This window comes from Panicum virgatum, chromosome 2K, assembly GCF_016808335.1.
Source record: "Panicum virgatum strain AP13 chromosome 2K, P.virgatum_v5, whole genome shotgun sequence".
NCBI classification, from domain to species: domain Eukaryota; kingdom Viridiplantae; phylum Streptophyta; class Magnoliopsida; order Poales; family Poaceae; genus Panicum; species Panicum virgatum.
In genome coordinates, this window is record NC_053137.1 from 65,549,130 (window position 1) to 65,564,551 (window position 15,422).

The 15,422-nt window shown below is 44.8% G+C and overlaps 2 protein-coding genes across 2 annotated transcripts; one reads left to right on the forward strand and one right to left on the reverse strand.

Annotated features, from left to right (window-relative positions):
- Window positions 1-2,216: 2,216 nt before the first annotated feature.
- On the forward strand, window positions 2,217-5,827 carry LOC120694648. The gene is made up of 6 exons (XM_039977832.1): window positions 2,217-2,545; window positions 2,806-2,895; window positions 2,984-3,217; window positions 3,365-3,467; window positions 4,584-4,813; window positions 5,186-5,827. Exons 1-6 carry the CDS (start codon window positions 2,217-2,219, stop codon window positions 5,394-5,396), a joined length of 1,197 nt encoding a protein of 398 aa, XP_039833766.1. The 3' UTR covers window positions 5,397-5,827.
- Window positions 5,828-6,093: 266 nt separating this feature from the next.
- Window positions 6,094-9,007, reverse strand: LOC120694649 (heat stress transcription factor B-4b-like). The gene is made up of 2 exons (XM_039977833.1): window positions 8,301-9,007; window positions 6,094-7,058 (listed from the first exon to the last, which is right to left on the reverse strand). Exons 1-2 carry the CDS (start codon window positions 8,556-8,558, stop codon window positions 6,396-6,398), a joined length of 921 nt encoding a protein of 306 aa, XP_039833767.1. The 5' UTR covers window positions 8,559-9,007; the 3' UTR covers window positions 6,094-6,395.
- Between the last annotated feature and the right edge of the window lie 6,415 nt (window positions 9,008-15,422).

Here is a 15,422-nt window from a genome sequence, read left to right on the forward strand (position 1 = left end):
ACTAGATGTAAAGTCAGTGTACAACTGGACTGGAAGCCCCTTAGTCATAATATCTGCATACTGATGAGAAGAAGGGACATGCAAGACCCGAACTTCTCCCAAGGCCACCTTCTTGCGAACAAAATGAATATCAATCTCTATGTGCTTCGTGCGACGATGGTGGACCGGATTAGCAGTCATATACACAGCACTAACATTGTCACAATAGACAATGGTAGCTTTGGCGAGAGGAAGATGAAGCTCCTGAAGTAACTGGCGCAGCCAACAACATTCAGCGACCACATGTGCAACTGCCCTGTATTCAGTCTCAGCACTGGAGCGAGAAACTGTAGTCTGGCGATTGGAGGACCAAGACACCAAATTATCTCCAAGATAGACACAGTAGCCTGAGGTCGAATGTCGAGAGTCAGGACAGCCGGCCCAATCGGCATCCGAGTATGTTGTAAGAGAGTCAACAGGACCGACGCCTAGATGAAGTCCAGCATCGAGAGTGCCCTTGACATAGCGCAAAATCCGCTTGATGACTGCAAGATGTGGCTCCCAAGGATCATGCATAAACAAGCAGACTTGCTGAACAACATATGCCAAATCAGGACGAGTGAGAGTGAGATATTGTAGTGCACCAACAATACTCCTATACTCGGAAGGATCTGCAACCGGAGGACCATCTGTAGCGGACAGCCTAGAATTGCTATCGATAGGCGTCAAGGTAGAGTGACACTCGCTCATATCGGCGCGCTGTAGCAGATCTGAAGCATACTGTCGCTGAGATAAAAACAGCCCATCTGAAGAATGAGTGACAGAAATCCCTAAAAAGTGATGAAGAGCACCAAGATCAGCCATAGCAAACTCAGTATGAAGTCGACCAATGATGGAACGAAGCAGAGCATCAAAAGAGGTTGTGAGTACAATGTCATCCACATATAAAAGAAGATACGCCAGCTGATTGCCATCCTTATAAATAAACAAAGATGTGTCGGAAACTGAATGAATGAAACCCAACTATCGGATATCTCAAACCATGGGCAAGTTTACTCACTTTTTCTTTGATCAGGAAGCTGTCCCCTCCCTCTACACGGACTCCATGAATTTGGTGCACCAGCAGTGGGGAGATCTAAGCCAAAGCAACAATGAAGTGACCACTAATTGAGATAAGGAAAAGACAAAAAAAAAAGACCAACCTTTGGTCCTTCGGGATATAGGCTTAGGGATGGAATAATAGAATGGCTAATGGGGGTGGAGTTTATGTGAATGCTGCAAATGGATGCCAAGAACAGCTCCACCATAGCAAGAACGGTAGCATTCATTGGCCGAGGCAATCGAGGAGGCGTACAATGAGTGCCAAGATGCGGCGGTTGAGTAGGCTCTCCGAGCAGCGGGACTACGGGAGGCGCTGCGCCAGCAGGCTAGGTGTAGTGGGATGGGAGCGGCGGGCGTTGGCTGGAGGCGGAGCGGCGGGCGCAGTGGCGCGTGGCCGAGGTGCGGCAATTCAGCGCCCTCTGCGCCGGCAAGCGTGCTTGGGCGGCGGGACTTTGTGATGCTGAGGCAAACTCGCGAGGCGAACAGGGGGAGGAGCGTGGCCAGCGAGCCTGTACGCCGAACATGCCTTGCACGTGTGGTCCGGCAAACGCCGGTGGCCAGCCCACCAGTGAGCCTTCTTTTTTTTAATCAACACTAGCGAGCCTTTGTTTATGGCTAGGAGGTCCACGGGCGGCTGTCCTCGTAGGTGGACGGACGGAAGAACAGAGATGTGCTGAGAGTTATTGGGCCGTTGGATCACAGATCGCTTTGTTTATGGCTAGGAGGTCCACGGGCGGCTGTCCTGGCAGGTGGACGGACGGCAGAACAGAGATGTGCTGAGAGTTATTGGGCCATTGGATCACAGATCGGTTGGTCAAAAATTATTTAGGTGATGTGGCTACACCACATGTTAAAGAAATAGCAATTAATGATGTGCAGTGGGGATCATCTTTATAAGAGTTATAGATGTGATTTTTTTTTGACACGGTAAAGTGTGTGAAATTTGGATGCACGCATGGTGACTCTTTTTACGAATGATGGGGAGAGTATGGGCCAAAAGTTAGCCCCAAAAAACTTTTACCTACTGGGCCGCATCGGAACCCATACAGCCGGCCCATTAGACATTAGACACCTCCTTCCTCATCTTCTTCCTCGTTTTTCTCCCACAAAAATAGAGAGCGGTTTCCTCACATCCCATGGCGATCCATCCCCGGATTACCGGCGGCCGCAGGCAGGGGCCGCTGCCGCTGCCGCTTAAGAGGGCCCTCCTGGCGGCGATGACGTTCGCGGCGGCGGTCTCCGTCCTGTGCCTCCTGTCCCTCACTAACACGTTGTCCTTCACGGACACGCTGGCCTTCCTGGGGTTCACGCCCCGGGACGTCGACAAGCGGGAAGGCAACCGGAAGTACCTCTACTGGGGCACCCGCATCGACTGCCCCGGCAAGCATTGCGGCTCCTGCGCGGGGCTCGGGCACCAGGAGTCCAGCCTCCGCTGCGCCCTCGAGGAGGCGCTCTTCCTCGACCGGTAATTTGGCTTCGTTCCCTTCTGCTCTTCTCCCGCATTGAGGTCGCAAGGCGGCTCTTGTCGTCCAGAAATGGGGTCATGATTGTTGACTATCGCCTTATCGATTGGATTCCAAATTGCATCCAAATTTTAGGCCACTTAGAAGATACAAAGCAGATTGCAATAGAACAGGGAGGGGGCTTTGTTGAATGTTAGCTTTTGTATGGCCAAATTATGTGCAATGTGGGTTTGTGCTAACGTGCAATGGCTGTCTTCTGCAGGATACTCGTCATGCCTTCAAAGATGTGCCTTAGTTCAGTGCATAATACAAAGGGGATCCTTCACTCAAGCAACGCAACTTCAAAGCAAAGGTTTTGCTTCTTAAGCACCTGAACTGCATCTACAGTTCTGCTCTACAGTTGAAAGTGATCCTAGTACTTGAAATCAATGTCTTCACAGATGGGAAACGGGTTCTTGTGCCATGGATTCTTTATATGATTTAGACCTCATGTCAAGAACTGTACCTGCTATTTTGGATAATCCAAGATCGTGGTACGAGATAATATCGAGAAGTACAAAGCTAGGAGAGGCTGGTGTGGTGGATGTGCAGGGAGTTAGCAGAGTTGAACTCAAAGAAAATCCAAATTACTCAAGTGCTCTCCTCATAAATCGCACAGCAAGCCCTCTTGCTTGGTAAGGAATAATTATACTAGTTCCTTGTGAGTCGATACATGTTACCTGCATCCGGGAATTAGCTTAAGGTCATAGTAACAGTTAATCATGTCGATCATGTAATGCATAAACTTCAGGTAGTAGACTTTAATCATCATTGCAGTTCAGGTTTATGGAGTGCAAGGACCGGACCAAGCGTAGCTCTGTGATGTTACCATACACTTTCCTGCCGACAATGGCATCAAAGAAACTGAGGGATGCAGCGAACAAGGTAATGTCATTATGAGATTGACTTCTGTGTAGTTTAACAAATATTTCAACCAACCCACCAGGAAAATAAACTTTTTCCCACTGTCTTTCTGAGTTCAAAATCTTATTCCTTACTTTTGTTATGTGCTAATTTGTTGAATCATGTTGTTCTGTTAACCCATCATGTGGAAATTCATCTCTTCATGACTGATGCCTGATTGAGAAAACAATACCATCAGTAATTCAATGTACCCAGTTACCAGAGTAGCTTTTTGTCAGATTCCCAGTTCGAAGCACTGATGTTTCCACGTCCTGTTATGAACACACAGCTTTCTGTCCTGTACACTGCTGTAGTATAGTTATATATCATTTGAATGTACCATGTTATGTGGCAGAGGCAGCAGCTGGCCTCTGCCAGTCTGCCTGTTTAAACTTGCTAGCAAGCAGCGAATGGTTACTTCATCCAGTATATTTTGTTTGGTTCCAGGGGCTAAACTTTAGACTGTCATATCAAAAAGAATTTTAATATTTATTAGTATTAAAAGAAGTTTGATTACAAAACTAACTGCAGAACCCTGGCACTAAACTGCGAGACGAATCTAATGAGGTATATTAATCCATAATTAGCGGATGGTTACTGCAGCATCACTGTAGCAAATCATGGATTAATTAGGCTCATTAGATTCATCTCGCAAATTAGCACTCATCTGTCAAAAATGTTTTGTAAACAAATTTTATTTGATACTTCTAAATGGTAAGATTCCTTTTAATATGACAAGGGCTTAAGAAAAGCTCCTCAAACCAAACAGCACCTCATACGAAGCTATCATGACATGTCATGATTGCCACATTTATTCTCGAAATAGGGTGTGGCATGGTATAACATCTGCTTGCTATGCATATAGACATTTTGAATCCTATTTTTATGCCGTACAACTTTTTTGTTTGAAAAACAGGGTTGTGTATTGCTCTTCTGAAATGAATTTTGTAGAAGAAACTTGCTACCTTCCTTCGGTGGTCTGTCCATGGCTTTACAGGGAGAACTTAATCTCCCATGTATTCAATATACTTTTTGTAATACTGACTTATTCAATACAGCATCCTATTCTCTACCTCTAAATTTTTGTACTTTCTTCAGATGAAAGAGAAACTTGGTGACTATGATGCTATTCATGTGAGACGCGGTGACCTACTGAAGAATAGGAAAGATAGATTTGGTGTTGAGCGAAGTCTTCATCCTCATCTTGACAGAGATACTCGCCCTGAATTTATCAAGAAAAGAGTTGCAAAATGGATTCAACCAGGCCGCACTCTTTTCATTGCCTCGAATGAAAGGACCCCAGGCTTCTTTTCACCTCTATCAGACAGGTAAGATTATTACGTTATACCTAGTCCTTGCACATGCATCTCATACATTAAAGAATTGTTGAGACGTCACTACGATGGTCAAGTTCAGGGTTTGAGCCTGGTTTTCAGACGTATTCCTGCTTGACCAAGGCTTCTTGATTCCTGTTTTTCAGGAACTGCATTACTGAGTAATTACCTATGTACTATATTTGAAATGTTTAAATTTGTCACGTGTAATGGATGGTTTCATCTTTGGCGTGGAACTATCACCATGGACTGTTGATTAAAAGTAATATTTGCATAGCTGTGACCTGTGAGCAAGACAGCATTTGCATGTGTTCTCCTGCGACAATTACATTGTTTCTCTCTTATGGTGACATGTTGTGCATACAGGTACAAGCTAGCATATTCATCTAACTTCAGCAATATATTGGATCCGATAATTGAGAATAATTACCAGCTGTTCATGGTGGAAAGGTTGATAATGCAAGGTGCCAGAACGTTTGTGAAGACAATGAAAGAGTTTGACAAGGATCTTGCTCTCTGTGATGATCCTAAGAAGAATACGAAAGACTGGCAAAAACCAGTTTATACAGATGACTGACAGTGTTCGTAGATACATCTTAATTGCAACAGTGTTACTGATCTTAAAGGTTTCACAAAGATGACTGAATACTTACCATTTGTGAGATGACATAATGGCTTGAGATGGATGCATTATATACTATACCATGACAAAAGGGTAACAATCTAGGCATATCTTATCTGAAGTCAGCTCGAAATTAACTTCAGAGATATGACTGCTCTTGTACACACTGTTTTTTTTTCAGTTATAGTGCTAGATTGGTTTGTTTCTTCATTTTCTTTCAAACTTGCTGGTTGTGTATGTATAGCATGTTACTGCTGCTGGAGCTAGCTAGCTGTCAACCGTTGAGACACATTACCATGTTGCTTGCTGGCTTGCTGCTACTGTACTGTACTTGTGTTATGATCAATTGGACTTCGTCATTCCTGGAAGATAGAATTTTGAGCATCTTGGATTAATATTTTTTTGATATGATGTTTGTTTACCCTCGTTCTTTGTTTCTGGTCAGTGATGGACAAAAGTTATTTCAGCAATATAAAAAATTCCTGTCGACAGCAATATAAAAAAGTTATTTCAGTAATTGATTATTTCTTCTAGAAAAAACCAATAAGAATTGAAATCTTTATTTGGACCGCTTATAGCATGCATGCATTTAGGAACTGAAGTAGCCTAACTAGTCCTTTCATGCATGACAACATGAGCAAGAGATCGAGCATCAGCAAAGCAGTCAATCCCATATTCCTCCACGCACGGACAGAAAGAACATGCACGAGCAGGTGGTGCAAGCCGCTGCAACTACTTGACTTCGATTCATCCATGCACGCCAAGCATGCATCCTAGCTTGTTAGTTTTACTCATCAGACTATTCAACACTTAGCTTGCATCCCTTGCAAATTAATCTCAGTACGCACTCAAACGAAATTACCAAAGCCTAGCTAGCGAGCTAGCGATGCAACTACTCCTCTCTGATCTGATCTCTATATGTACACGAGAGCAAGCCGGCCGGCCGGCCGGCGGCTAGACCTCGCTGCTTCCCTGCTCATGGTCCTCGTTGCCGTCCTCCCTGTGCGCCCGCTTCTTCTTCTTGCCCTGCAGCGCCACGCCGAACAGCTTCACCGTGCCGCCGCCGTCATCGGCGTCCGCCGCCTCCGGCCGTGGCGGCGGGGAGGGGGAGCCCGGGTCCAGCTCCATCAGCCTGCAGGAGGACGCCGCGCCGCCGGCGCTGGGCAGCTGGGACGCGTGCGCCGCCGACGAGGGGCTCGTCACCGGCGCCACGTGGTTCTGCAGGAAGTAGATGATGTCGTTGTAGAGCTTCTTCATGTGCGCCAGCTCCGACAGCAGCAGCGAGTTGCGCCGCCGCAGCTGGCGGTTGTCCTCCGACAGCGCCGCCAAGAAGTCCCCGCCGCCGCTGCCGTCACTGTTGTTGCCGCCGCCGTGGACACCGTGCGCTGCGGCGGGCTCCTCTTGGAAGTGGTACACCGGCTGCGTCGGAGGCGGGGGCGGCGGGGAGAAGGGGTTGATGTGGTGGTGGTGGTGGTGGTAGGGTTGGTGCGGTGGCAGTGGCGTCGGCAGCGGCTGCGCCGACTTCCTCCGGTGGATCTCGGCGAGGAGGTGCTTGGCTCCCTTCCTGAAGAACTCGTTGGCGAACTCCCACCGATCTGCCACGATCTTCCTGAATCCCTGCAACACACACGTACAGCAGCAAAAAAAAAATCAGCATGCTTTCTTGCAATAATGAGGTTGTGTTGGTACAAATTAAAATGAGGAATCAATAATTATCTCGAGAAATGAAGACACTGTTGCACAACAGCACATTGCAATTGCAGCTACCATGCATGGCAGATGAACGTACACATGTAGCAAGCAAGAGAGGTGTGTGGTAGACGATGAATGCTCAAAGCTGCTGTGTGCATGTGTGTGCTACTGTGCGGTCAACTGCTAGTCACGTCATGTGGTGTGGTAATTGATGCATGGTATATACTAGTTGGCACAGAATACCATAGGGTATATCTTCTTCCTCTCTGTATTTCATTTGTGTCAATCTTTTCCCAATGATTGGGTGTGAGACTACAACTGGTACAAAATATCCCATGTATACATTCTTTGCATGTTCATAATTCACAAAACCCTAGTGTTTTATATGCATGCACATTTTGTGATTTGGGATTTGCTACTAGCTCAAAGAAAATGGGGGAGAAGATTATTCCCATGAGGTCGTGAGTGGTTGCTGAGACTAGAGGCATCAAGTGGAGAACAGATCAAGAAGTATACAAAAAGAACCAGCAGGCAGTAAGTAGTACATACCCAAACAGTATCATTGTAGCTATAATCAAACAAATAAATATTTTATTTTGATTTAATCTGAGGGTCTAAATAAAGGATAAAGCTTTATAATTCCTTTGAATAATCGAAGCAAAGGAAAGTCCCTTTCAGCAAAAGTCAACCAGAAATCCCAAGAGAAGTGGGGAGAGAAATAATGCAAGCCACAAATACATGCATGCTCGCTCTCCTCTTGTCACATGCTGGGGGAGCAAGAAATCGACGGGCTAGTTGGCAGGTCACACCAATGCCTTCCCATCCTGACGCAGAGTGCAGCAGTATAGCTTCACATAGCGCAACCAAATCCAGTGAAAAAGAGTACCAAAAGCTTTTGCTTGCTAGCTTGTCACTTTCTATGAAACACACACAAGCAATAATAATCAATAGGTGCCGCGGCAAATGCATTGACCAAACTAACAAAAACCCAGAGAACAAAATGAAACGAAGGTCTCCGTCCATTATCTTGCATTGATTGTGTCAAGATGGAACAACGACACACATACATATATCAAGAAATTGAAACAAAGCCAAATAACACACAGAGAATAGTATCTAGACGACAGGACAGAATCAAGAAGAGATGCAGCAAGCAAGCAAGCTTACATAGGTGTTGAGCTGCCTGACGAAGCTGGAGAAGTTGTTGTGCTTGAAGTAGTTTGGGAGGAGGTCGCGGGCGAACTCGGGCGGGCGCCACACCACGAAGGTGGTGTCGTCCTCGCCCCAGGACACGATGTGGTCGGTGCAGGGGTCGTCCACCAGCTGGTACGTCTTGGTCAGGAACGGCGCCGGCACCGGCTTGGCGTGCGCCGAGCTCTCCATGGACACCACCATCTCGCCGCACCGCTCCACCAGGAAAGCCATGGCCGCGCGCGGCAGCTAGCTATCGATCTGATCGATACGATGATTCTCAGCCGCCCTCTCTCTCTCTCTCTCTCTCTCTCTCTCAATTTCTCAATTTCTTGCAGCCGTGTATGTGCAGCTCGGCAGGGAGAAATCGATCGAAGACGAGAAGAAGATGATGAGAGCGAGAGCGCAGGGCCGAGCTGCAATATATGCTAGTAGCTACCCATGGGCCATGGAGATGGAGCCGGCTGGCCTCAGGCTTAGCTGCAGGAGAGGAGGAGAGAGAGAGAGAGAGAGAGAGGGAGAGAGGAGAGAGAAAGCTAAGGCTGCCGCTCTTTAGCTCTATCTCCAGTCTCACTGTCTCGCACTCGCACACATAAACACATGCGCCCGCACACACAACCCACGAGCTCCTCCCTTCCTTGAAATATTCTCTCTCGTGTGGGTCAGGCCAGGCCACTGTCTCTCTGCCTGGACCCCTGCCCTGCCCTAGCCCTCTCTCTCTCTCACTCATCATTATATATGCATATGCATGGATATCTGTGCAGGAGCAGTGCAGGGTGGTGTGGGTGCTCTGTCTGCTCCAGTGTGATAGCCTTGCTAGCTAGCTGTGGGAGAGAAGAACGGAAGAAGATGCATTGGTATGGTATGCGAGGAGAGAGAATGAAGCTCATCAGAGCCAGCTCTTCCATTGCTAGCTGCTTGCTTGGTCGTTCTTTTGGCATACGTGTTGCTTCGAAGAGATCTAGTGATGTACATTACGCGCTTATACTATTACAAATTGTGCATAAACATAGGGCGTACTTGTGCACCGTACCTTGCCACCTTCTCGATCGCCATTGGATCCTTTGGAGGAGAGAGATATCATGAGGCTCATTTATAACATACAAACTTCTTCTTCTCCTCCTCCTTCTTCTCCTTCTTCTTCTTCTTCTTTTTCCTTTTTTTTTTGGGGGGGGGGTGTACATGCAACCTTCAGCTTTAGCTCCATTTATTTACTTTTCAACTTAACTATCAAACGGTTCATGTTTCAACCCTCAATATTTAAACAGTTCATTTCTAAATTTTAGTTTGAATCTATAGAGTAGCTAGTTTTAGACGAAATGGTGCCGTTGTGCTGATGTGGCCAAGGCAAAAGCATTTTGATTTTATTTGTGGATATCTTGTATTTTGAAATATAAACTATAACTCTCGTGATATATTCTAAAAAATATAGATACAAAAATTATTGTGTGTTGTTTATTTATAGGTTAATCTACATGATGATGAACTGCACGAGAGACAGAGGGGATCCAAACAATGGTCTAGTTTGGTGATAAACGCTATCATGTTCTACTTAACTTTACTCAGTATAAGTAAGAAATGTTTAGAGATTTCAAGCTAGTTACAAATTGTTAGAATTCAAATATTATTTTAGAGATTAGATACATTTGCATCTGTACATCATATCACCCAAAACTACTCCAACTTAATTTGAGCTAGATAGGTTAAAAAATAAATAAAAACACATACTCCCTCCATATAGGAAATAGATGATGTTTAGGACAGCGACACAGTCTTCAAAGTATAACTTTAACTGCTTATTTTTATAAAAATATTTGTTGAAAAGTGATATATGTATATTTTTATGAAAGTGTTTCTTAAGATAAATCTATTCATATAATTTTCACTTTTTCAAACTCAATAACTTAAAAGTTATTCATGATTTATATTCTCAATATTTGACTTAAACCTTGTCTAAAACGACATCTAAATCCTATATGGAGGGAGTATGACATAGTTGAGGGTAGAAAACAAAAGTGAACCAAAGAGTTTAGTAGACTCATATTCTTTCTTCTGTGGTATAATTTTCCAAAACACTAAACTCGGGTAGAATTTAACCCATGAATTAGAATGTCATGCCTATATGCATGCTAACAGACACCTAGTACGGTGCATGACATGTGGGTCCTAAAATGTGTAGTTTTATGGCAATATGTACTTATATCTCTATTCTATACTGAATTACTGATTCAGGTGAAACCATGAAAATTCAAAGACGACCACGATTCAATATTAATCATCTTTTCCTCTTTATTAATATATGCATTTGATCTTGTATTGAATTTTCCTGCAAATAAAATAGGTTAGAAACTTAAAGCACAAAATTAAATAAATTGCAAGTAAATAGTTCTTTCTTGAGCGTACTTTTTTTTATTTGAGGTGATCATTATTTTTTTCTTGAGTAGAACAATCACATATATTCGATTGGAAGTTATGCAAATATATATATGAACCACTGGATGTAGAGTTTTTTTTTAAAGAATGTAGAGCTAGTAGTAAATCTTTATTATCTCGGCACTTTGCTAATTATTAGCGGGGGAAAAAGCTTACCTCTAGATCCTAAACGCTGCCGTGCTACTAGAATCTAGTAGGAGCATCGTCAACAGTACTACCATGTCGCTGTAGCGTCGTCCGGCCGGGCGCCGGCCTTTCATAGCGAGGTGCGTGAACAGGAGGCGTTCAACACATGCCTCCAAAAGCGAGTCGTCTCCGTGAATGTCCTCCTCCGCTGCCGTCGTCGCCGATCCATCGGCGATTTGACGTGATGGAACATACAGGAGAACACTTGGCAGCAGCGAGCGAGCTGGCTCGTTTCACTGCAATGCAAATAAAGAAGGGGAAAAGGGAGGAGGAGGACGGAAAAGAGAAAAGACGCCGCTGCAGCAGGTAGCATGCAAGTGGCTGGTGATCAGAGCACGCCGCACGCGGCTGCTGCCATGGCTGCGTGCTGGACCGGAGGAGGAAGGGGAATCCCCTTCCCGACCTCAGAGAAGAAGGGGAACGAAGCGTAGATAATTGCGCCGCACGGCCCGTATCCTCATGGTATTTAGTGACCAAATTGTTCTTCCCCCCACCTGCGCACTGCTGACATGCCTAGCTACTAGCTCTCTCGATCTACTAGCTGGGCGGGGTGGCCTCCATGATCACTGTGGCTGTGAAGAACGAGGGATATGATACTTTTGTTCGTGCTGCTGCTGCCGCCTGCTTGCAAGTTTCAAGGCAGCCCCGTGACTTCCATGGAACAGCAACTGAGTAGTACATTACATACTTCCAGCTGACCCCGGCCCAGCCAGCAGAGACGACCCAGCAGAGAGAGAGAGAGAGAGAGAGAGAGAGAGAGAGAGAGAGAGAGAGAGAGAGAGAGAGAGAGAGAGAGAGAGAGAGAGAGAGAGAGAGAGAGAGCAGTGAATGCATGCCTGGATGGAGTGAGTTATGACCATCCATCGATCGATCCACATCCACCAGAGGCCGGCGCAAGGTTGGGGGATCCACATGCGATCCACTTTTGAGGCAATGCAAATATGCAAGCCAATATTGCAAATGCAATGAAGCTTTCTATTGCGTGATGCCTTCCCGGCCTCCCAGGGCACCCCTGCTGCATCTGCATCTGCATCTGCGCCCTGTGCCCGCATCCAGCCGTGCATGGGTGTGTGTGATGCTGCTGCTGCTGCTAGGCAAGCTAGGCAAGGCTGCTGCTTCCATTAATATCATATCAATGTGCAAGCAAACAAACATTCCCGATTCCCTCTCTTCCCAACTTTTCAACCAGCATTGAACCAAACAAAAACAAGGCCTTTGGTCCCAGTCCCAGCTAGCATGCACACAAAGCATCATGAGCTGATGAGTTGCACAGGGCAGTCACTGCTGCCCAGAGCCAGCTAACTGCCTAGCTTGTGATCGAGAGAGTGAGTACTTCAAATATATTCTTAGATGATGAACCTTACCTTGCAAGATCACACCTCTAGCATATAAATCGAGCAGTCACAGGACTAATTATTAGTAATAGATGTAGCTAGCTTGGCTGTAGTCATTCGTCTATAAATGATTAAGGCCGGAATTATTCCTTAATCTAAAAAAAGATGCAGCTAGCTAGGTTTTGGCATGCAAGTACGTATACCCATCAGTTGCAGTACACAGGCTGCAAGCAACATGCATGTGCATCAATGCAATACAATGCATGAGCCAGCTGGACAACTACTCTGTTGGGGTGGCTGGTGCTGATTTGCTGTGAGAGAAAAATACTGCTGGTTGGCTGGTGCTGATTCGGTGTGAGAGAAAAGCACTGCTGCTTGTTGCCAACAGAATATATGTGGCCTAAAGCATCAGTACATTTTGTACACTGCCCCTTGCTACCGTACCTGCTGCTTGCTTTTTTTACGAGGAAAAAGATTTTTTCATTAAGCTTGATTAGGTGACATTACAATCTAGTAGAAGCACGGCATGTTCAACACAACTGGGAACACACATCCTAACCAAACAGCTGAGCTGCAAACACATCTAGCTAGCGTGTTGTGCCAATTCACGTGCTACTCTATTTTGCTCTCAAGTAATAACCCTTGACAAGACAAACAGTTTGAAAAATTGTCATGTCCATTGACATCTTGTACCAAACTTGCTTGTATAGAAAAAAACAACAATTCAATTCATGTAGTGCTCTCAAAGATTACAAAGAAAACAGATCATAAATAAAAGATTTAGAGATAGATACTACATTCATTAGATGAAGCGGCCTCCTTGGCTAGAGGAGCGAGGGTGCAAATGGATCAGGACTGAGAGGCGGTATGCATGTACGCATGTATGTGGCACACAACTAGGTAGCTAGCTTGCTAGGAGTATTTGGTTCCGTGCAGAGTTTGCAGTAGTGGGCAGTGTGGATTGGCTGCGGAGTTTGAATATTATGGAAGATTCTGTTCCACATATGACAAGGTTGCTTTAATCATATGTTTGTGGTAGACATATTGTGAGTACATCACATGACGACCTATCCCCATGCCCACATGTGGCCCACTCTGCCTCTGCCTTGCTCAGGTCTAGATCTATCTTTGACTGAGAAAATATGCATAAAATAATAAGCCCACAAAAGCCAGAACACTGCAGCCTCTGCCTGCTAGCTGCTGGTGAAGTGGTGACTGGAGAGAGATGAAGCATCACATATTCTAGTATTCCATATGCTTGCTTTATATTAATTTAATTTGCTAAGCAACTGGCTAGAGAGAGAGAGAGAGAGAGAGAGAGAGATCATGTCGTGCAAAGAATGTTGTCATCTTCTTCTCTAGCTAGATCAGGCGGGCCACATTATCTGATGACACGCCATGCCCAGATGCCGTTAGAAACCAGTTTTCTATAGACATGTATTCGTGCCGCACAAATCACAACAACGTCTCTCCCATCTCGAGATTCCCCTGAAATATCACCCATTCTTTATCATATCATTGCATGCATGAGAAAGATACTACAGTGCTTATTATATATATACTTGTATATATACGTATATATGTATATATGTGCGCAAACAGTACGTTTTGATGTGATACTGTTGTCTGTATGTTAAAGAACATTTGTGTATTCGTGCAGTGAACTGACACTGGCTAGTTTGGGGCATAATTAATTAAGGTGATTACAACAAGACAGAGAGAGAGAGAGAGAGAGAGAGAGAGAGACTTAAAAATAATACTCACTGGAAGACGGCAGCACGCACTTTACAAAAGTTGAAGCTGTTTGTCTAGGAGTAGATCAGGCATATAGGGCAAGGCATGCATGCATAGAGGTCATGTGAAGATAGAGGAGAGACCAAAATGTGTATGTGAAAGCTTCTCCCGGCTCCCTAGGTTACATAGAGAACAGCTGCAATCTTGGACTTTAGCATGATTGCCACTCACATACCTGCAATACAATGTGGATGATTAGACAATTAGGCGACTTCATTAGAGAGAGAGAGGGATCTAGATGTTTATGCTAGCTAGCTGTTCCTACTCCTAAAGCTAGCTAGCCCCTTGATTTGCATCAGAGTTTGAAGGCCAGTAGTGTAGTGCACACAGTACTGCGAGATGTACAGCCATAGCCTACCTAAGCTAGGTCCACAGCGATAGTACATGCACATTTTTTCATCAAAGGCAATGCATGTGTTTGTATGTTACTGTTTGTCCCCTGTATATACATATATGTACTGGTGCTAGCACTGTAGTACACGTACCTACATTAGTACTGGAGGTCTAGAAGTAGAGCTTCTTGTTGGATGGGAAGGCCAATGCAAATCTTTTGCTGTGGCTGCATTGCGTGAAAGGTTGATTCTTCTTTCACCATCTCTATGTGCAAGGGAGCTTTTTTGTGTAGGAAAACGGAAAAGGCGAAAAAGACACTACTCCAAAGATAGGGAGGTCGCTCGCCAGACAAAGGAAGCTTTTCAGAGAACATTTTCCTTCTCTTTATCATAGAAAAGAGAGAGAAAGCAGGGGTAGAGGGGGGAGCGGTCAGAAGTCAGAGCATTAGGGAAAACTGATTAAAGTCCTTACACACATGCATAAAAGGAGCTGTAAAGATGTGAAATCACCACTGCTCTAAGTCCTCCTTTTCCAAACTTGCTAACACAAGCGCACATATCTCTCCTCTCCTCTCTCCCTGTCTCTCATCTTCTTCTTCATTCAGTTCTTCCATTTGTTTTTTTTCTTCGAAAGACCAGTTATTCCATATGTGGTGTTTTTGCATGTCAATGCCTGTTTACACTACAACCTAATAAGATTGTCATAAATAAGCTTAGACCACATGCCAGTTTTGTTACTCAGTGTTTAATTAGCAACCAAAGCTTTATTAATTTATCTAACTAACTTCTTAGCCTCCTAATTAACCCATGCATTTGTCACGGACACTACTTTTTTCGCAAAGTATGTATTAGCCTAGGTTAGGCTACCAATTTGTCGCCACAAATTAAGTTATGTGGCAAGGCTACCCTTAGACAAAAAAATGTGTTTAAATTAAAGTTCGTTCAAACTAAAGACATTGAGCGGCGGTGGATCGAGTACCTTAATTATAATTAAGCACCAGATGAGCTTGCCTGCAGTA